This window comes from Pecten maximus, chromosome 14, assembly GCF_902652985.1.
Source record: "Pecten maximus chromosome 14, xPecMax1.1, whole genome shotgun sequence".
Classification (NCBI taxonomy): domain Eukaryota; kingdom Metazoa; phylum Mollusca; class Bivalvia; order Pectinida; family Pectinidae; genus Pecten; species Pecten maximus.
The window spans coordinates 27,268,005-27,291,339 of NC_047028.1; the positions used below are offsets into that span (position 1 = coordinate 27,268,005).

Sequence of the window (23,335 nt, forward strand, 5' to 3'; positions counted from 1 at the left end):
ATTATTTATGATGAAAAGGTACATTTATCAATAGACCTGCCACTTAGAAATATGAATTAACGAAATATCACCTTGACATGTGGTTGCCTAATGCACATTGTATAATTATGTGTTGTCTTCCTTTGTTGAATGAAAAATTATTCTATTAATAATTTATGAAATATGATTTGAAGGATGAAAAGGTATATCTATCACATAATCATAGCATTTAAAATATGAATTACAGACATATTAGATTGACCTGTTGTTGCCCAATGTATATTTCATTGTTGTCTAACTTTGATTTATGAAATATATTTTAAAAGATGAAAAGGTAGTTATGCAAACATACAATGCAAACATGAATTAAAGAAATATCAATTTGATAGGTTGTTGGGACATTGCATGCTTTTGTTGTATACGTATTCAAGAAACTTTATAACTAATGTCTTAATGTGCATTCGATCTCATTTTCACGAGACATAATTTAAGTTTATTATGAAATTTAAATCTCTTATACTCTTAAAATTTTCGTTTCTAAAGATCATCAATATCTCAGCAGTCTGAGCATGTCATTATTGAAAAAAATATGTTATTATACAAAAAATTACAGGAGCAAAACCGCAGAGAACAAAGATAATACGATTGACATCAAACGTGAAAAAATGAAATCTATTTAATATCCCTGTGATGTGACAGATTGTATTTCTAAATTTAATATACTATTTAATTTCAGCGGAATATTGTATATTTGGCAGTCTAATTTTATAGATAACATTGATATATTCATTTAGATGCTTAAGTTTTTAATCAGACTGTTAGTTTTGTTAAATTCGTTAACGACTACAATTTATATGGTTTTTTTTCTTGAATTATGACAAAGTGCTTTAATTAATCTCAAAATAAACATTTTGTTCAATATGCGTCTATAATGCATTCTAGTAGGGGTAACTAATGCATATCAATTTGATTGGCTAAAAACAATAGAAACATATTGTATTATCATATCTATTATCTTTTATTTCGTATGTTGATTAATGTGTTTACCAACTTACTTCACTTACGTCATTTGATTGATGATACTGACCACATACGTAGCTCATTAAGCTTACCCTACGTCTGACCCTAACTTACCTATTGTTAAATGGTATAGTATGCATCAATCATGGACAGGATCCAACCATAAGCCACTTCTGTGGAATCCATCAATGTTGATTTTGTTTCCGTGTAAATATCTTATTCTTTTTAATGATAGGTGCTATCCTTGTAAAATATGAATTTGCACTGCTAAATGCCCGTTGACAAACCTAGTGCCACCATAATATGAGTTATAAATCTAAAGACATGATGTTATAACCTTCATTTGACCTTCAAGCAAAAAAGGACACTAGACCTTCCACACCACATTTCTTAATCACCAGTTTATCTTTAACAATGTATTATCATTTCACCTACAAATATCATTCTTCTCTCTCTCTTCCTTTATCCTTCCTTTTCTTTTTCTGCTCTGTTTAAGATACTATAACAGAATTATTATATGCTGTTGATCATAAGGCCATTGCTAAGTTTGCTTATGTATAGTTGTATTACGGAAAGGACATTCTTAAGTTGTGATAATTTGTGTCCATTCCTTTTGGGATATCGTTTGCAATAGAACGTATTTGAATTTAAATCTACAGTCACATGTAATTCCTACATGTATAACATTTTGTTCAAATGTTTTTATCGATTTTGAGTTAATATTACGACTTCGTTTTCCTGTCGGTTATCGCTGTTTTTTTCAATTGTTTTACAACTTAATTATTTCTTCTCGTTTCAGAATGGCCCCAAATTATGGATTTTTACTAGTGTTGTTAAGTTTTTTCGTGAGCACGTGCTTTGGACAGCCGTTGATTCTACCAAAAGGTCGTTATGACGACACACTCAGGGGATTATGTCGGGACAATGATGCTTATGCCAAAGTTCCATGGGACTGTCAAGCTTATGTCCAATGTAAATCATCGCCAGGAAGTAGGGAAATATTTCTACAGAGGTGTCCCGCTTCGCTGGAGTTTAATATGAAGCACAAAACGTGTGGTTGGCCAGAATCGTCGTGTCCCCCTCTAAAAGGTGAGCTTTGAAACGTACATAAAAGTTAATTACACATCTTTGAAATACAAATGAAACAAGTTCGTTGTTTATACAATCAACATGTTATACATGGTTATTTTTTAGTCCTGAGCAAATCACGAAAGGAAAAAAATCCAGCACAGAAATAATTTACATGCATCCTTCCGTGTAGATATCCTAAATCAAACTGTTATTTTATCTGACAAAAAAGACATGGATAAATTTGTAGAGCATATACACAAACATACCATCCACAAAATATGTTCATATCTGTCAAATAAATTTCGGTTGTTTGATGAAGAAAAACCATATTTATTTGAGATTGATTCTTCGCGGTTCTACATTTTCGTTGCATATATGATTTAAGTTAGAAAAAAAGTTATTGTAAAATCTCAGATATACCAATATGTTCCTCCTAATACATCACACGCTTCATGTGATCGAAATATATAATCCTAAAAGTTGACTGTAAACTGTATAATGATTCTAAGGGATTTTTGTAGAATTTACGAAGGACAGAAAATGTAGAATTGTATAACACCCACGTTTGTGCATCAAAATTAGTATAAATGAAATTTTGCATAATGTCAGTCTCGTAGAAAGGACGATGGTTATGGTTTTTGATAAAATTCTGTGATCTCGTCTGTATAAAATCAATAATTCATTTTTTTAAAGATATCTTTATTATTTGATAAGATTGCCTTATATGATATATCTTACATCATATAAAAGATGTATAATTTTATATCAAAACGGGAAATGAATTGCTCTTCGAATAACTTCGTTTGTGATACAGATCGCCTATTAAAGCACAATAGAAGGTCAAATTGAATAACTAATTGTTCAATGTCAAAAAAAGAAAAAGAAAAAGAAATCACTAAAGGTTAAAGAGACAGAGGTTAGCCGAGTTTATCTATAGCAGGACAAAGCCTGCCCAGCAGAGTTCAAAATCCTGTAAACTGCAGCGGACTCCAATGAAAAGCGCGCCCTATGTAATAATGCTAGTACTGCTTATTTCCGCATGAAGAAATGCATTTTATGGTAGTGGACCGTCGAACGGATATGTACTCTCATTGGACACTGGTCTCATGACACTTAAAAGTACTTGTGGTGCCTGTAGTGGACTGATGTCGATAGAAATCGAACATGGTCCGGGCAATACCATAAGGTCATTAGCCGTATTAGGAATATGACCCTCTGATTATTTTCACACACACTTGTTTTATGAATATTTGTTTATCCTTTATTCAAAATGAACAGTAAATTACTTATAAATGTATTTTTTTTTTATATTTTTAGATGTATCCATTAATTTTTGCAAATAAAAAACCTATAAAACTCTGCAGTAAATCAGCGTACTGATATAAATATAGATCAAAGAAATGACCTCACGAAAGATTCAATTAAAGACTCACAAGATATAAGCACCTTTCAAGCCAATTTGAGAGTGAGTTGAGTAGAGCCAAAATGGTTGTTACTGTAACATACAGCTTCCATCTGTTTCGTCAGTGATACTTAAGTCCTAAAGTGTTGATGGTAGGCGGCGACCAAACAGGAACTCGAAAAAGACCAAAGGGAATACCAAAATCTGTAGTTGCTTTAAAATTCCATAAAAATGAATAAAATATGGTTTAATAATAAAACGAGTTTCAGTTCAGGCACGGAACAATTACAAGTAAGGTCATTGCTTTGAATTTATATTGATATTTTGTATTTGTCAACTTTCTTCACGCCGTTGGACATTCATTCATTCATTCATTCATTCATTCATTCGTACATTCATTCATTCATTCATTCATTCATTCATTCATTCATGCTAGATACCTGTTCATTCGCAGCAAAAATGATTTGCTTCAAATGACGTGTCTTTCTTCAAGTAAAACCTTCGCCATGAAATATTCATTAACACGCCTCTTTGGACCTATATCCTTGCTTAGTGTAATAAAGAATTTAACATTGAAAGGAAAAGTACAATTCTATATTAACACCATAAATTATTTGTATTATTCCTTAAACTTCCAGGAAACAAAACTCTTTTATTTAAATTGTTAAAGCACTGGTACTTTCCACGTGATTTAAATGTAAAAAAGTCCCCTTGTCATAAAAAGACATTGTATATGAATATATAGCTATTGAAATCAGCTATATTCCCTATAGAGGACTCATCGATCACATTCCCCTTTTCTCTTCAATCAATGCCAGTTCGATTCACGAAAAGACGTTGTTAAGGTATGTCACATCTCCATAAACCCTGTCGAATGGTGACAGATATTTACGGGGTCGCTAAGTTAATATAAAACTCGTGGCCTGGTAGTGGTCTTACGGCCTACATTGTCAGAACACTAATTACATAGACTGGTATATGATTATAGGGTGTAAAGCATAACCATTAGATGGCGTGTTTATTAGGGATTACTGATGATTTATCAATTCTGATAAAGTACTGTAAATCACTTATATTTCGCGTGGGATTTATTTTCGCGTTAATTTGCGAGGAGAGCCAACGCGAATTCAAATCCCTCGCGAATATTTCTATAAGAAAGACAAGAATAAGTGGCTTCCATTTTGAATCTACCGTAATCTTTAGTTGTTGAACGGACATCATCGTTAAAGTAATAATAGAATGATAAATTATATACTTATATCAGATTGTAATTTTATGTCACAAAACACTACATAGGAACGGGCGTGAAAGCTTTATTTACATTGAAAACAACTCACTTCACTCTCCACATGGAAATATCGCCGACCTGTTAACGTCATTCGCGAATTTAAAGTCATTTCGAGATCAGAATTCGCGAAATTATGTATTCGCGAATAAGTCGAATGAGGTGAGTTCGCGAAAGTAAGCACTCGCGAAATATAAGTGATTTACAGTATTAGTATATAACAGCAAGTCAGATATCTGCAGAACGTTTGTTTGAGTAAGTAAAAAGATGGACAGATGGAACAAGCTGTTCAGCATTATATCCATGATATATCAACGGGCATCAAAGTAGGTTGATATTGATGTTATAACTTATTAACATAATATATTAACATAATGTAGGGTACTATATAACTGAGTTGACACACTAAGTAACACATGCTACATAGTTATTTATTGCAAATATTTTTATATAGGGCCACCACCAGAACAAAAAGTTAACTTAATGATTTTTAATGACTCAGAATGATCATATCCCCCTTTAGTAGAGTAGGGGGGTTGGGGTTATAAATTAATCTCTTTGTCTGTGCGTGCGTGTTTTTGTTCGAAAAGTGTGTGAACAGGATATATCATGAACTCCTGGACATTTTGTGTTCATATTCTCAATATGATATATCATTTCCGTCAGCATTTAAGTTAAAGGTCAAAGTTACCATTGACCACATTCAAAATCAAAAATGAAATTAAGAGAAATCGTTTTCAAAATGTCTCATAATTTATTCAGTTTATCGACGAAGGTGATATAGATCTAGAGGGGGTATATTTTCATATATTTGAACCCTGTCTGAAATCAGCCATGACATTACTTAAGTCGCAGCGTATAAATAAAATACCACGTGATATAGATATCTGATGTACTAAGGGATATTTCTTTCGTCTGTGGGTGTGGGAAACAATAGAATACATGTATATAGCTATCGTACGCCTTGTACAATGACTCACGTCACCGACACCTTAATATTCAGGCAGCATCTATTACGTAAATAATTACTTAACAAAAAACCAAACAAATATCACAAATAAAAAAGTTTAGGTAAACACATGAATATTTATGAATTACAAACATCATATAGCTTATTTACATATTATTATTGTCTTCTGAAAAGGTACACGTTGACATTAACGTTACAATAATGGCATATAAACAAATACAACATTTAAATTTACATCTACCACCGTAACATAATTAACATAAATTTGACGATATTACGAAAATGTACATGACGTCACAAATCATCTACAATCTTTTAAATGGGATTGTATACGGCAATGACGTAATGTTGTGTCAAATTAAGAAACAATTTCCCCACATAATATTGAAAAAAAAACAAAAAACAAAAAAAACAAAAAAACAACAACAACAACAACAACAACATCAACAACAACATTGAATACTGTTAGTGAAGGTACCAAGAGAGAACGAAGGGTTTTGAACTGTCGTCGGAGAGTAAACGTTGACATAAAACTAGACACACTGTGTGGTATTAGCATGCATTGTAATGACAACAATATATGTCCATGTAGGTAAAAAAAAACAGAGGGACAATCTGATATAATACTTCACATTCCACCGATCACCCCAAGGTCCGAAAGGCCACCATATCATATACACATTCCAGTAATCTACTCTCACACACACCAATCTGTCGGGAGACAAACATGTAACAGGTGTTGATATGCAATAGATGGTCAATGTTAGTTGATAAGGACATGATCATGAAAGAATAATGCACGTACTCTAGGACTATTTACAATTGTTATGGTGGTCTAAACAATGCACTTACGATTGATTTTTCAAGGCAAACAGTGCAAATGAGTATTTGGGTACCATCTCTATACTTTCGGGTATTACACATGTTATTTCAGAAACATCATTCGGCAGATTTGTTACACAATGAAAACTTATTTTAAAATCGATAAAATGAAGTGTTTGATAATATAGGATCACATACCCGGTATATGCCATGGTTTAATGTGAAATCTCAATTAAGCTTCAATTCCATATTTCAAAACAAAATTTGACCTCACTGATATATAAATAACTCAATCGTTATAATAACAAATACAATTACAAGTACATTTCGACATCAGTTTTTGGGCTATCGCAATTAATTACGCCAATTTTGATAAGATTAAATTGATATTATGAAGATGAAGATGTAGGTCAAGAGATGCATTCATTTTGATTGATTATAATTCTCATTTTCAGAAATGTTTATCGTGTTTCATTTTTTTATAACATATAAATAAATAACAAAATCACCAAATGATAAAATAAACCAAAAACAAAGTAATGTATATTAGGTAATATTTGCAAGGGACTTATTTTCACTATTTCCGTGGTCATCAAATATAGCGCGAAAATACATACTATTGAATATTTATATAGACACTGAAATGTATACACGTGTTAACAAGGCATAAGTGCGCGATTTGATTCCCGCGAACCAAGTTTGATTTTTGCAACCGCGAATTATTGGTCCCCAAAAATTTAACAACTACTAAGCATCCGAACAAAGATATTTTTGATTAAAAGAGATGTACATCACTGATTCATGTATATGATAGTTAGTATGCCTGTCACATACTTACAGTAATTATCAATACTAGAACGACAAGCGTGTTATTAGTAATACAACTGTCCAGGCCTGTCACATGCATGTCTCACTACTACTAAAGTACATTTGACATATACCTATATTAGTAGGTGGTGAGTTATGGACGTGGCCAGAACGTTAATTACACTGCGTTCATAAAATCGTAGATTCAGCCGGTCGAACGATAACAAATAAGTATTGTTGTTGGCATTGTTTTTTGGGTGTGTTTTTTATAACAGATAAAAAACTTCCAGTACAGTGTACAGTTTGTTTTGGAGATATGATGTTAGTATAGGGAGAAGTTATTATTTGTTTTGGAGAGACGATATAGGGATAAGTTATTATTTGTTTTGGAGATATGATGTAGGGAGAAGTTATTGTTTGTTTTGAGAGATGATGTAGGAAGAAGTTATTGTTTGTTTTTGAGATCTGATGTAGGGAGAAGTTATTGTTTGTTTTAGAGATCTGATATAGAGAGAAGTTATTATTTGTTTTGGAGATCTGATGTAGGGAGAAGTTATTGTTTGTTTTGGAGATCTGATATAGGGAGAAGTTATTGTTTGTTTTGGAGATCTGATGTAGGGAGAAGTTATTGTTTGTTTTGGAGATCTGATGTAGGGAGAAGGTATTATTTGTTTTGGAGATCTGATATAGGGAGAAGTTATTATTTGTTTTGGAGATCTGATGTAGGGAGAAGTTATTATTTGTTTGGTGATCTGATATAGAGAGAAGGTATTATTTGTTTGGTGATCTGATATAGAGAGAAGTTATTATTTGTTTTGGAGATCTGATATAGGGAGAAGTTATTACTTGTTTTAGAGATCTGATGTAGGGAGAAGTTATTGTTTGTTTTGGAGATCTGATATAGAGAGAAGTTATTATTTGTTTTGGAGATCTGATATAGGGAGAAGGTATGATATGTTTTGGAGATCTAATATAGGGAAAAGGTATTATTTGTTTTGGAGATCTGATATAGGGAGAAGTTATTATTTGTTTTAGAGATCTGATATAGGGAGAAGTTATTATTTGTTTTGGAGATCTGATATAGGGAGAAAGTTTTGTTTGTTTTGGAGATCTGATATAGGGAGAAGTTATTGTTTGTTTCAGAGATCTGATGTAGGGAGAATGTATTATTTGTTTTAGAGATCTGATATAGGGAGAAGTTATTGTTTGTTTTAGAGATCTGATGTTAGTATAGGGAAAAGATTTGTTGGATCTTCCCTGCTTTGTATTGACAATATTGTTTGGATATCGTGCTCAATTGTGTTATTTGATTGTAGCTGGTTGCACAGAAACATATATATCTACATGTTGGCATTTAGTCGCAAAAATATTTTGTCATCAACTTTTATGTCAAATCTGAATTCTGATAACGTTTTATTTACATCAGATGTTATCCATCCCATATTGTAAAATCCTGACAAAAGAACCTGGTTGGAGATTAAGCGAAAGTATTATTATTTAAAATTCATATATTCACTTTTAGGGAAGAACAAATTAAGTAATCAAATCAATATTGCTGAAAATAATCCACAAGTCTGCTAATGTTCTGTTGTGTGCAGGTTACATGGCCGTGTCACGATCGAAGAACGGTTCGAGTGATGAACTGTCGCGCAGAGATGCCTACTTGTTAAGTTTGTAGAGAGTAATACTAACATACATTTGCACTTTTTGAGTAATTTTCTATTCCTAGCCTGGGTTTCCTCTGGTCCTGACACCATGGCCGGTGTAGGACCCCGCACCAGACATGGTGTCAGGGCCAGAGGAAACCCGGGCTAGTTTATCTCCTACTACCATGCGGTTGTTCCAGTGTAATATGTTCATATTCTAAGCTTTTAGCCTGATTGTATTAGCGGTTTTTTGTGCATCTGCTTCGTTGATAATGAAGCCCGGTCAATGTATACCATATCCATGTTAATGTGTTGTTTTACCCAGCAGTGAGATACACTTAGTCTTACATGGAATATGATGTTACATATGACAGGTACGAATAAGGTGAGACACTGCTGTCGTACATAACTAAAACGGTCCGTACAAAACAAAGTGATGCACATCTAAGTTTGTTTATTCGCCGAATGAAGGTTGCTCATACTCTCTTCGTGAAAATCTGCATTTTGTTCATATTTAGCCCCCCTTAAATCAGCATTGAGCACGCGCCATGATTTTGTTTACACCCCGAATTGCCAAAAACGATATATAAACATCAAACAAAATGAAATGTAAAAGATTTTTTTATTTCTCTTAACATTTTAAAGGGGTATTCCTTCGTTCAGACATCAGAAACATGCACAATTGCTATTGATAAAATATCTATGCCCAAACAAAGGTTATATGATTGTTTGTGCCTACATACATGTATAATGAAATTGACGCCAAAATGTACAATGAAAAGGCGTATCGTATACAAATACCGTATGTCTTTACGGTTATTAATGATACTTCGGGTCGAATTAAGAATTTCAGGACTTACTATTCGAAGAACTTTGGTTTATCTTGAGAGTAAAACTACCTTAATAATGTAAAGATTAAAACTTTTATTACTTGGAAAAATGCATGTTTTTGCAGTAATTTAATTTTGACGACCTAAACTTTATTCAAACAGAAGAATATCCCTTTAAAGGAAGAGAATGAAGGTATTTCTCACGTAAATAAAGTCAGTATAATTAAGTATGCTAATGAAGATAATCTATAAGACGGCTGTTCTATGTTGACCTGAAATGCCCCCTCACCGAGAGGTATATATACGTAGGTCTTTGTCCTACACATGGTAATCGCCTATCTATATCCCTTCTCTGATCCCGTGACTAATCAGGAACTTAACAAAGCTACCTACATGTACCTAGTGTATTTCATATATCAGATCCAACATTTCGCTAACATTATAAATCTAAAAAGATTTCGTCCTTCTGAAATTTAAATAAATGCACTTAATTTAAAGTTCGAAGATTTAATAATTTGTTTTCAGTTCAAAGTAAGTATTTGTATGTTAATTCTTGTCGTTAAAGGGAACAATACTTAATTCAAAGGGAAATAACTCTGACAACTATCCTTTCTAATGTGTCACTGAAATAGACAAGTAATCATGTACTGTGACGGCCAGTACTAAATTGGTCGTAAATCTGTCACGCGTGACCGGGCAATTGTCATTCAACCAAGGTAGCGGTAATTCTACAAGGGCGATGCTACTGTCGACAGTTATGTGAAACGTACACAAATATTTTGCTGGAAAACACACGAATAAAAGATATAAATCATTTCGCATGCATACAGTTGACCCTTAAATTTAAGCAAGTTTTGTGTTGGGTTTATTTTGTTTAACGTCCTATTAACAGCCAGGGTCATTTAAGGACGTGCCTGGTTTTGGAGGTGGAGGAAAGCCGAAGTACTTCGAGAAAAACTACCGCCTACGGTCAGTACCAGGCAACTGCCCCACGTGGGATTTGAACTTGTCACCCAGAGTTGGAGGGCTAGTGATATAGTGTTGGGCTACCTTTAACACCCGGCCACCGCGGCCCCGGTAATTAACAAGTTCAAAAGGCAATTATCAGAAATCTGAAAAAATCTGGCAGGTAGGCAATCCCAAGAGACAAATATCATTATAAGAAGTCAAACATCCCCATGGGTCTCTTGAATCCTCTTACATACATTGTAGGTAAACCACTGTTCCTCATATAGAGTCAGTCTGAGGGAAATGGATTAATATAAGCTTTAAGCTTGTTTCTAGATCCCTCACCAATGTACAATTTGCAATGTATATGTACACTTGTATTGAATATAAATAAATAGTATTTAAACTAATCTGAAATTGAACTCCGAGGCATAAAGGCAGCCTTTGTATATCAAGCAATGAGTTGTAAATATACCTACAATCAATGACATCGTTCAGTTATGCGTCAGGCGTCTGTTTTAAAAGCCGTAGAGAATTATATTTGACATACAAACTATCATATATGTATATTGTTCACGTAGGTATTGCTCTAAGCATGCGCTCTTCCTTTACACCAGTTTCTTAATAAAATAGACAATTAACGTACTTCGAGTTCAGATACAGCAGATTTTTGGTTTAATTTGGTTTAATTTGCTTAACGTCCTATCAACAGCTAAGGTCATTTAAGGACGGCTTCCCGTGCGTGCGATATGCATGCGTGTGGTGAGTGCGTATGTGTGTTTTGGGAGGCTGCCGTATGTTTGTGTTAAGTCTCCTTGTGATAGGCAAAAACTTTTGCCGATTTATAGCGCTACCTCAATGAAGCATACTGCCGAAGACACCCAACAGGACACCCCATCCGGTCACATTATACTGACAACGGGCGATACAGCAAATAAAATCAAGACAGATGATACCATTACTTCCGCATGCGAGAAATATCCCAGACATTCAATGTTTATTTTGAAATATTATGATAATTATTTGAATAATCAATTGATTTAATGTTGTAAGTGGATACCATTATTTCTGCATTTTGTTAACCTTTTGTCAATTTAACATGATAAGATTAAGATCTTTGGGTTGCTTCTTTTATTTGAAACCTTCGTGAATATTGTTTTATATTGTTTAATTGTTCAGTGTTTAATTGGTTTGCTAATCAATTTTGAAATTGATGCATCAAATGTTGAAATGACTATCACTGAGTGGCATTATAATTAGCTACGTTCCAATAAATCCGAAGGGTTATGATGTTAATAACGCCCTGAAAGCAGCCTTGTGGCGATTTAACTGCATGGCAAGATCGACAGAAAGTTCAGACGACGTTCCGATCTGTAATTGGAGAAGGATGAGTTAACTGGTGAAATGACTACCACTGTTTGTCATTACCGGCATGCAAACATTGGAGAAGAAAATTCTATTTCTGGTACAATTTTTGTTCGGAGTTTCCCTTTTATTAATCTCAACCATCTGAGTATCAATTGTCTCTTTAACCAATGTCCGCTTCTTTTAATTAGCAGACGTAGAGGCATTGGTGTGTGATTCGTATAAGTGTCGTCGAGTAGCCTTGGATTACAACAAACAGTTGAAGAGCATGGGGACTTTTTGCCACATTTACGAGAAAACAAATTGTCAGTTTTTAAACTGAAACATTAAAAGCATAATATTTACTATTCGGTAAATATTACGCCATCTTTTCGTTGGATTCTAGGATGTGTTAAGGTGATGAGCACCCCTAGCCAGAGAATCGTGATTGGTATTGTAACAAAACCAACAGAACCAAAATGTCCTTCTCTAAGGAAAATACTTAAAGGGGCATTCCTTCGTTCGGATATCATGAACATGCGCAATTTCTATTGATTGAATATATGTGCGAATGATTATATGAGTGTTTGTGCCGATATGTAATGGAAATAATGCCGAAATGTACAAGAAAAAAAACGTATAGTATGCAAATAACGTATGTCTTTGTGGTAATTAGTGATACTTCGGGTCGAATTAAGTATTTTCAGGAGTTAATACTCAAAGAACTTTAGTTTATCTTGAGAGTAAAACTCCCTTATCAATGTAAAGATTATAACATTTACTACCTGGAAAAAATACATATGTTCCAGTCAGTTTAGTTTTGACGACTCAAACATGATTCAAACGAAAGAATGTCCCTTTAAGAAGCGACCAGCTCTATTGTTAGCCTTTACTCTAAATAGTGACACATTTGTCCGTGATATCGCGAGGTCAACACGGGGCTATAAATAGAAACATAGAATAACCACAGTATTAGACGGAAGCGTGACAAACCTTTGGTCAATTATCAGACGACCCTTGACAGTGCTGTGCCAATTCACATATACACATACGGCTGTACTGCATAGTGGGGCTGTACTTTCTAGCTGCCCCCCGTAAGAGGCGACTAATTTTGGGACAGTATTTTTTTTCTAAAAAAAACTTGAGCCTTGTGTAAGTGGAGTTTTAGAATTGTTCCTACTGTCCACATTGCATGGCTCGAAAGAGCGATTAAACGAGCCATACATGTATCTTTCTGTTCTTCCTCAGAAACCGAAGGTCTTCGTTGACAATTCCTCGTTTGTGACCTTTAGTTAGACGTTCGTCCCTGCAAAAAAAAGGTGCTGGGTTCTATCTCCGGCCGAGACATACCAAGGTCTCTTAAAAAGAGTAGTTGCTACGCCTGCTTAACGCTCAGCACTTCAGGAGTTGTGCTTCCGGTTCACCGATTGTCAGTAAAACGTGACCGGGTGAGGTGTCCTGTTGGATGTCTTCGACCGTATAAGTCATTTCGTAGGACTGTTGATAGGACGTTAAACAATAAAACCAAATTAATTCTTATGATAAATGGAAATCTATCATGCATTTTATTCGTGGATTTCCTTTTCTTGAATTTAACATCCGTTTTAGCTTTGATTTGAAGTTTTGCCCATAACGTCACAGGCAATAATACTTTGATGGACGAAACATTGATGTTTAATGCAGTTGTATATCAATTATCAATCGTATGCTGTATTCGTGTATATTATTTAAGATTTAGTTAGATCTATATTTAAATGTGTTATTCGCTTGTGTCCTTTTTAAACATTATCTTAATTTTTTTTCTGTTTAATAAACTTTGTGTGTCTACATATTGCACTTAGTGCCCTGCTGGTAGGGCGTAAGGGCGTGAGAATTGAACCTGCTGCCCCATCGCATGATCGTAAGAGGCAACTAGATTTGGGATACTATTCTTCTTTCTTAACAACTTTCTGTTTCCTGGTGTCTCCATTGACAATGCCTCACTTTTGACCTTTACTAGAGCGTTTGCCTCTGTGAGGAAGGCTTTGGGTTCTGTCCCGTGGCCGAGACATACCAGAGTCTTTATAAAATAACAATTGATACTCCTGCTTAGTGCTCAACAATTAGGAATTGGACGACTGGTTTGCCCGTTGTCAGTACTATGTGACCGGGTGGGGTGTCCTGCTGGGTGCTTTTTGTAGCATACTTCAGTGAAGTCGGTACAAGTTTCGCGCTATCACAAGGGGACGAACTAGCCCGAGTTTCCTCTGGCCCTGACACCATGTTAGCCCGAGTTTCCTCTGGCCCTGACACCATGTCTGATGTAGGGGCCCTACACCAGACATGGTGTCAGGGCCACAGGAAACTCGGGCTAGGTGACGAACATAAACACGTCGCAACCTCCCAAAATACACATGTATCTCGCCCATAGGAGAGACCGTCCTTACATGACTAAAGATATCAATAGGGCGTTAAACAATACTTAACCAAACCAATACACACATTGCACTTAAAAACAACAACAAACAAACAAACAAAACAAACATACAAGAATGTCGGTATACCGCTATAATTACGATATGCAAACAGATATGTACATAAACAATTTTTGATTTGATTTTGATTAAAAAAAAATACCACAGGATTTTCAATTAAAACAATAAAGTTGTATAAGACACAGGTATTCCACGAACTAATGCAGTTTAACTTAAAAAAAAAACACCTAAAAAACCAAAATGGATGGATTTCTAATTTATGCTGTACAGATAGGATGGTGATAACATTAATGGAAATCCTTGGAATAAATAAGTGGTTTCTTTTGATTAATTGTATTGCACTACTTATTCTCAAATAAATATTGTTTAAACTAAGTGGTTTCTTCTCATTTATTTTTTGTTTATTCATTGTCATCATATTTTTGCCTAGGATAGAAATATTTGATTTATGAACACGGAAATACTGCAAGCAAACAAAAATGACCAACTCAAGTTCGCCGAGGCCATGGTTGCGAAATATGCACCAGGAGATGTCAACTCCAAAACGATAAATCATCTTCGGAAGTCCTCGCTACCATATGATATACAATGTTTATTCTAGAAATGTACCGAAAACAAGCTTTACGTGTAAAGCGAATTAAAGGTTGTTTACCAGGTAAGGCAGAGGGAATATGTTGATGACGCATACATATTATAGTAAATAGAAATGAATTATATTGTAAGAAAACAAATGCCCGTATGTAATTTATCATTTATCTGTAAATACAGGACCTCAACGATCAATATCTCTAAATTGAGGACTTTTAGTGGCCGCGGTGGCAGAGTGGTTAAGGTGTCCCAACACTTTATCACTAGCCCTCCACCTCTGGGTAGCGAGTTCGAAACCTACGTGGGGCAGTTGCCAGGTACTGACCGTAGGCCGGTGGTTTTTCTCCGGGTACTCTGTCTCATCTCAACCTCAAAAACCTGGCACGTCCTTAAATAACACTGGATGTTAAAAGGACGTTAAACAAAATAAACTAAACCAATATAGGACTTCAACCATGTAAACATATCTAACGTTGTTTACAAATCAAACAAATAAAATGAGTTTAACTTAAGAAAGTCTGGAATATGAAAAAAGGGGAAATATGGCGTTAATTCAACTAAACTTTTTTGCTAGCTTTCCTGACAATGACATTTCTAATAACATTTTTCATCTTTTTTTCCCCCCAGATTTGGTGGACCCATTTTGTTTGGAGCATCCAACAGCACTACTACCTAACCCCGATAGCTGTTCCCAGTACTACGACTGTTCGAACCCCAACCGGGGACAGTTCGCTGGGGCAACGCCCTACCTCCGGGAGTGTCCTCACCCACAGCTATTTGACCTTGTGACCTTTGATTGTCTGGACTACCGAAATGTACAGTGCGGAAACAGGAAACAACCAGTGTCTCCATGTAAGTGACCCATTGCAAGTTCAGCCAATGGCAAATGAAGACCGCTATGATGCAATATTTTGCTGTTTTGTTCTTAATTGTCTTGAGAAAACATTATTTATCTTGTCTCTCGCTTCCAATTCCTTACATTTACTGAAGAAATGACTTCGAGACTTCGATTGTTTAATTATACGCATGGTTACACCGCCAGCACCACCCAACCCCCTCCCCCATAAAGATTTCAATGCTGAGTGAGTTTTTTTAAATGTTTTTTTTTTGTCTTCGGCAGAAAGAAAATTGCAAAATGTATTTTGATTTTTGTCTACAATCCAAAACTTGGAATCTCTTTTTTTGTTATGATTTTCCTTTATACCGTCTTCTTTCGACTTAATAATGTAAGGATGTCTTTTTTTGTGTTATCAAAACAGACAGAGAAATGAAAATTTCATGCAAACTTCACTGTAAATCGAAATAATTACTCGGAACTTTAAAACCTCGTAATTAAAAGTTGACAAACAATTAAAAGTAAAAAAAACATACATATGTATATTCCCATTCTGAGTGTTGAATCTATATGAACATACAAGGTGAAAATAACAAACATTTGACCATGAAAGCGCTATGAATACAGTATGAAAACATCATTTCACGTATTGATTTAATACGCCTTAAAAACCCCGTTTCATTTCCGTTCATTATGTTTTCTCTTCCGTCTATTCACATAAAATAATAAATTATTGTATTTTATATTATTTCATGTCATTTTGTTTTGATTAAAAAAAGAAAGAAAGAAAGACGAGAAAACGACTGGAATTTGCGGTGCGGAAGGACGATGGTCCATTGGTGGGATCACCGGCGGCTGTTCCATTAATTTACCATCTTTTCGTAAAACGTTATTAAAAGTTAAAAATGTATATGTGACTCCGTTTGTTATGCCCCCCCCCCCCCCACCCTTTCTTTTATTTCAAATCATCCTAATGTAAATATATGAATTGAGTGGTGTACTTTTAAAAAAAAAAAATTCATAGCAGTATCTATCTACATATCTTTTGAGGTGCACTAACTCGTACTACGGGAGATATAGATAGAAACCGCTGTTTATAGCCGCCATGAAAAAAAAATCCTCCATTCAATCCCTATATGAATGTCATAGACATGTGTAAAGAAAAATCTTGTTGTCTAGGTGACTACAAGGCCTACCAATGTACGGGACCAGATTGTAAGAAGTGCACGGACCAAATACCCGGATGCACTGGAAAGAAGGACGGACCAAACCCCCACCCTAGTCGACTCCTTTCCAATTATTTCGTTGTTTGTCAAAACGGCAAGGCTACGTCTGTAGAGACATGTTCAAGGGGACTGTTCGACCCCACCCAGGGACGCTGTACAACTCAACTTGATCCATGTAAGTACAATGTCTCTCTGTATGTAATATATCACGTGGTTTTTATTTTTTATTGTTTCCACATATGCTGATTAAGATGTGTTACCGCGCTTAAAAAAGAAGAAGAAAGAAACACTCACAAAAAAACAACAAAAAAACCAACAAAACAAACAAACAATGAATTGCAATATTGACATAATAAGCAACTATTTCATTTATTGTTTTTTGTAGTGTTAGGTGTGTCGACATAAATTAAAGTGTTTTGTATAACCGATTTAAAAAAAAAAGTGTTTTGTACTACAGTTTTTTTTAACCTATCCTGTACAAATGTGCTAACTAATTGTGATTAGGGCGATAGTTTCTCGTCAGTAGACTGTATGTTAATGCAAAAGTATTTGTATATATGTACCACGTGTCACTTAAAGAAGAAATTATTTGAATTTTGAATATTGTAGTATCTGTCGAGGCATTCTGTAAGGAAAACCCACGGGGAAAGATCGCGAATCCCTCCAACTGCGCCATGGTGTATGATTGTACACGTACCAGACAGCGGAACAACTTCCTGAAGTATGAGGACGAGTGCCCATACCCAATGTATTACTCCGACCTACAAGTCATGTGTATGGACTTCCGGGATGTGCAGTGCGGTTTCCGGTCTCAGCCAATCAACAAATGTAAATATTACGCACACTTTTAACACATTTCTTGAGTCCGATATCATCAGATATTATCAGACGTAAAACATTTTGAAGCTCTATTCCTCTGTCAGATTTATCTCCCTTTGTTTGTATACAATTTGTATGCAATGTTGTATTGCTAAAATAATAACATTCAGAATACCATTTTCCATTTCTTAAAAAACAATATATATATATATATTTCACTTCATGAAGTTATAAATCAATTATTTCAAACTGTCATTAATTAGCTAATATTCTTAATTGGGGGTGATTGTTGTGAACTTTTTTTTTACCGGTTTCCAGGTGATTACCAGAGATACTCGTGTTCAGGCGCAAATTGTCCCGTGTGTGAACAAGTTTACCCAAGTTGTGCAGGCTTATCTGACGGACTTCATGCGTATCCAGGAAGGGAGGGAACTCCGGCTTACATCGAGTGTTTCCAGTCCAGAACGGTTGATTCTGTTTCGCAATGTCCAAATGGTGCGATCTTTGACCCCAGGACGAGATCATGTACCGGAAGTGCACCAGTAAATCCATTCCCGACAAATCCTAACACCGGAACAGGGGGAGGCACAGGTAGGCGGTCTGTTTCTGCCAAAAATAATAGAATGAAAAACAATAAAAACTGATTTTTTGTAAGCGCATAATATTTCACCAAAATCATGAAAAATTCTTAAGACATGAACAACAGAAAATTACATCCAATTCCATAAAAATTATTTAATGTGGGAATAACAAAAACAAATATCCGAAAACAAACAAACAAACAAAAAAAGAAGCCAATATGATTGTTTAAACAGACATTACAAATAGGTATACCCCAACCGGTATTTACATTGAGGTATCAAGTGTACTAAATTGTAATCAAATCGAGCGGTCATTTCATCATATAATCTTTTTTTTAAACTATAAAGAGGCTAAAAATGTCGTTTCGGCTGTGGTGTTAAGATAACCTGGTCATAGAGATCATAATTTTTCAATTTGAAGTGATAGATCTCATGGTGTATAATATATATATATGTGTGTGTATTTACTAATAAATATAATAAATTTCGATATGCAGGAGTCAACCCATTCCCAAACCCTGGAACTGGCGGTGGAAGTACTCCTACCGGGGGCGACTGTGTGAGCAACCCTCGGGCTCTGATACCGGACAACACAAACTGCGCGCGCTACATCGACTGCAGTAAGGTTGACCCGACCCGCGGGCTGGCTAGTATGATGGAGGAGTGTCCCTACCCTCAACTGTTTGACACCCGAACCACTAAATGTGGCAATTTTATTGACGTCAGCTGTGGAAACCGTTATGAACCAAAGTCTCCATGTAAGAATCTGTGAAGAAGTTGTGTGGTATAGAAAGTGTGGTATCAATCATTATGCTATGTTGATTTTGGTTTCAAAAGTATAGTATAGATTTTCTGGTTGTAAGCTATATATTTTATGGTATTGATTTGATGGTATTGATTTTTTTGTATTGATTTTAAGGTATTTATCTAAGTTCATGGTTCTATATATCAGTTTTATTCATATTCATTTAAATGATAATGATTATGACCATCGAAAAAAATCATGTGATGAACGGTTTCGCATTATTTCTTAAATGGTTTTTATTTCATATTATTGATATCATGGTATTGTTTTATGCTAATTATCATATAGAATCAAAAACGAATTTCACCGGTACTCCTCCGTTTAAACTTCAATTTAGACATCGTTGTTTTTTCAGGCGAGTATGACAATACTAGGAACCTGTGTAACGGACCAATGTGTCAACTCGAATGTGAGGAGAGATCTCCGAGCTGTGTCGGACGGCCGGACGGAAACAACACTTTCCCGGACAGACATCTGACCTCGTTTTACATCTCGTGTATGTTGGAACGGACGCTTTCTGTTGGTATATGTCGTTATGGCGTATACGACCCCACCCTCCGCCGATGTACCACTCAACTCGATCCAGGTATATCAATGTTTCACGATGACTAATCCCTTGCAGATCTCATTAAATGTTATGTTTTAAACAGTTTTTGATATTTCTGATTAGTAATAGACATTCCTGTTTTACGATAGGAAAATATTCAGGAATCGGAAAAGGAAAAAAAAAAAACATGCTTCCGGTAGAATTTTACCCATAATCCAACAGTGCAATACGGATAATTTTATGAATTTCATTGGGTTACAAAATGCGTGAAAACCTGGGCATGCTTAATCAGCTGGTACATAGTTATACCTATCTGTTCATTATTGAACCATTAATATTAAACCATATACTTAGTACTGTATCGATAAAATGATTAAATTATATATTGCTATGTATATCTACTATATTCGGTAAAAAAAAAATCTAATTCGCTAAAACATGTTTATGTTTTATTTTATCATTCACTCTACAGCGTCCGTACACGACTTTTGCCGGAAGAAGCCGATGACCGTATTCCCGCACGTGGCCGATTGTGCACGATACTACAATTGTAGTGACGCGACGGACGATCCCGTTTTCGGACCATACCTCAGGGAGTGTCGTTATCCAGAGCTTTTCAACATCGTCCGTTTGCAGTGCGTATCACCACAAGAGGCTAACTGCCGTTGGAGACTCGAACCTAAGAACCCCTGTAAGTACATGAGAATTGTCGGTGTTATGAACAGATTATCATAACTAATTTGAATAATATAGACAAACATTATGGAAGAATTCTACAATAGTAATTTCGAAAGGTTAATGGTTAATGTTTCAATCACATCGATATACAAGCAAGGTATATCTCCCTAAAAAGAAAAACAACATAAAAAACCCCCAAAAAACAACAAAAAAACAACAACAAAACAACAAAACAGTATTTGATCAGATACATTTTACATTTTGAAGAGAATATAAAAAATTTGTGAGAGTATACATTCTTTTTATTAGAAATAGATTTTGAAAATTTGAAAATTTGATAATTTTGCAGTAAATTACAGGAATCCTACAACTATTTACACGTTTTTGGATGAAACGGCAGCTAATCATTTGATTTACAAAAGCGATTTAAGTGAAGCGAAATCAGCTACACGCACAACAGAAACTAGGCTGACCAATAGTCAAACACTCTGATAATATTGAAATCAAATACTGCTGATCATAAGATCGAAATATAATACGGTGATCCTGATTACTGTATTTTTTTACTTCTCTTTTCTTGAAGCGTTTGGAAATCTGAACATTCGAAGCTTTGGAACCAAACATTAACACTTCCGATTTTTGGAGTTTCTTGACTTTTTCGAATATCTGAGATTAAATTTTAGAAATTATTACGAATTTAATTGACGACTATTGTAAATTGCTCTCTCAACAGATGTATTATGGTATTTTTTGTACGTCATTTCTAATTTTTGGATTTAATAAATATGAAAATATTCTTAGCAGGGGATGCCTCTGTTATGTAGCTGTCCATGAAGGTACACAGTAAAAATATTGTTTGTACAAAAGTGTCATGTTCACAAGCTTGCTCTTACAGGCGATTACCTTTACAACCAATACTGTCCGGACCCCGGTTGTGAGCCTTGCGAAATACGCTTCCCAGGGTGTGTCGGACGGTCGGACGGACGACATCCTGTCAGTAATTCCGAGGATAAATATTTTGTCTGTAGTGGCGGCATGTTCGTTAGCATCGACCAATGCAGAGGGGCTTTAGGGTCATATGACTCGGTTGCTAGGGAATGTGTTGCCCCCTATAACTGTGCCGGATACAGTAACGGTAATCACCCGATCGCTAGGACGGATACAGACTATTTCACGTGCTTTGGCGGACAATACGTCAGCAAAGGCTCGTGCGCACCAGACACCTTCGACTCTGTTGACCGTGTCTGCGTACAGTCACCATGCGCAGCTCTGCTCGACGGAAACTATATCATACCGGGCCAGAAAACAGAATTCTTCATTTGTCAGAACGGCAAATACGTAGACAAGATGTCCTGTGCACCGTTCACATTTGATGAGAAGACAAGAGAATGTTTGACTCACCCTGACTGTGCTGGCCTGGATGGAAACTTCCCTATGTTTGAATCTCCTAGTGAGTATTTCACCTGTCGGAATGGTCGCTACATAGAGTCCTCCTCCTGCGCACCAGAGGCCTTTAACCTTGACACAGGTAGATGTAACCTTCCGAGCTGTACCGGACGTCCCAACGGCAACAATGCTCTTGTCGGGGCAGCTTCAGAATTTATTGTCTGTAGAAACTCCTACTATCTGAGGACCGGATCTTGCGCCCCATCAACCTTCGACCAGGAATCACGACAATGCAAAGTTCTTGATTGCAGTCAGCTTGCTGATGGTACGTACCCTATATCTGGGACAGACAACTCGTTCACTGGATCAGACTCGGACTGGATCCGATGTGAAGGTGGTGCCAGACTGTCAAGCGGAACATGCGATCCTTTGCCGTACAATCCGATCACCTCAAATTGTCAGGCATCGCCATCTTGTTCTGGACAGCCAAATGGAAATAATAAAATGCCTGACAACAATGCCGTCTTTTTCAACTGCGAGAACGGCATTCTACTTTTTATCCAGTCATGTGCGCCATTTCCCTTTGATCCCGTCACGCGCCAGTGCGGATTTCCACCTTGTGCTGGTGACGGTAACTTTGCCATTCCCTACAACAACAGGCTGTACATCACATGTAGAAATGGCGAAATTGCATTTGAGGGAGACTGTGGTACTTCATTATTTGACCCGGCGTCTGGTTTATGCCGGGCCCTCCCCGACTGTTTTGGACTCCTGGAAGGCAACAACGCATTGTCAGGCACTGAAGATCTTTACTTCGAATGTTCGGGCGGCAGGTTCATGAAAATGTACTCTTGTACCCCCCAGATCTACAATCCTCTCACCGGACGCTGTATCCCGCCAATCAATCCTTGTAAGATACTGAATTATAGCAAACGCACGAGACAATGCAGGCAATATACGCCGCCTAGCTGGGTCCATAGATTCGCACTGCGCATGCGTTGCTTGATTTGCACGTGTAACATTTCTGCATATATTATGTAAATTATATAGTTGGCACCGCCTTCTTTGTCTTAATCCACAATGTAGATACCGACTCACTCAAAAACTAGAAATCTCAGAATCAGTTATTACTTCTATACTTTTAGAGTATGGACCTACGGTATTAGACAGTTATATATTAGTGTCAGACGCAATGTTGGTTTAGTTGTATCTAGACATTTATATATCAATATTAAAAAGATACGTAAATTTAGAACTTCCGGGATTAGTATA

The 23,335-nt window shown here is 35.8% G+C and overlaps 1 protein-coding gene across 2 annotated transcripts in view; it reads left to right on the forward strand.

The window, feature by feature from the left end:
- The window catches only part of LOC117341942, a 46,899-nt gene that overhangs the window by 11,734 nt on the left and 11,830 nt on the right, over window positions 1-23,335 (forward strand). Inside the window, exons 2-10 of one of the 2 annotated variants that reach the window (XM_033903821.1) lie at window positions 1,799-2,088; window positions 15,814-16,038; window positions 17,201-17,422; window positions 17,857-18,075; window positions 18,385-18,657; window positions 19,145-19,405; window positions 19,808-20,038; window positions 20,472-20,690; window positions 21,573-22,973. In XM_033903821.1, coding sequence (XP_033759712.1) covers window positions 1,799-2,088; window positions 15,814-16,038; window positions 17,201-17,422; window positions 17,857-18,075; window positions 18,385-18,657; window positions 19,145-19,405; window positions 19,808-20,038; window positions 20,472-20,690; window positions 21,573-22,973 — 3,341 coding nt within the window. The remainder of the gene's footprint in view (window positions 1-1,798; window positions 2,089-15,813; window positions 16,039-17,200; window positions 17,423-17,856; window positions 18,076-18,384; window positions 18,658-19,144; window positions 19,406-19,807; window positions 20,039-20,471; window positions 20,691-21,572; window positions 22,974-23,335) is intronic. The other variant, XM_033903822.1, reaches the window with a different exon arrangement.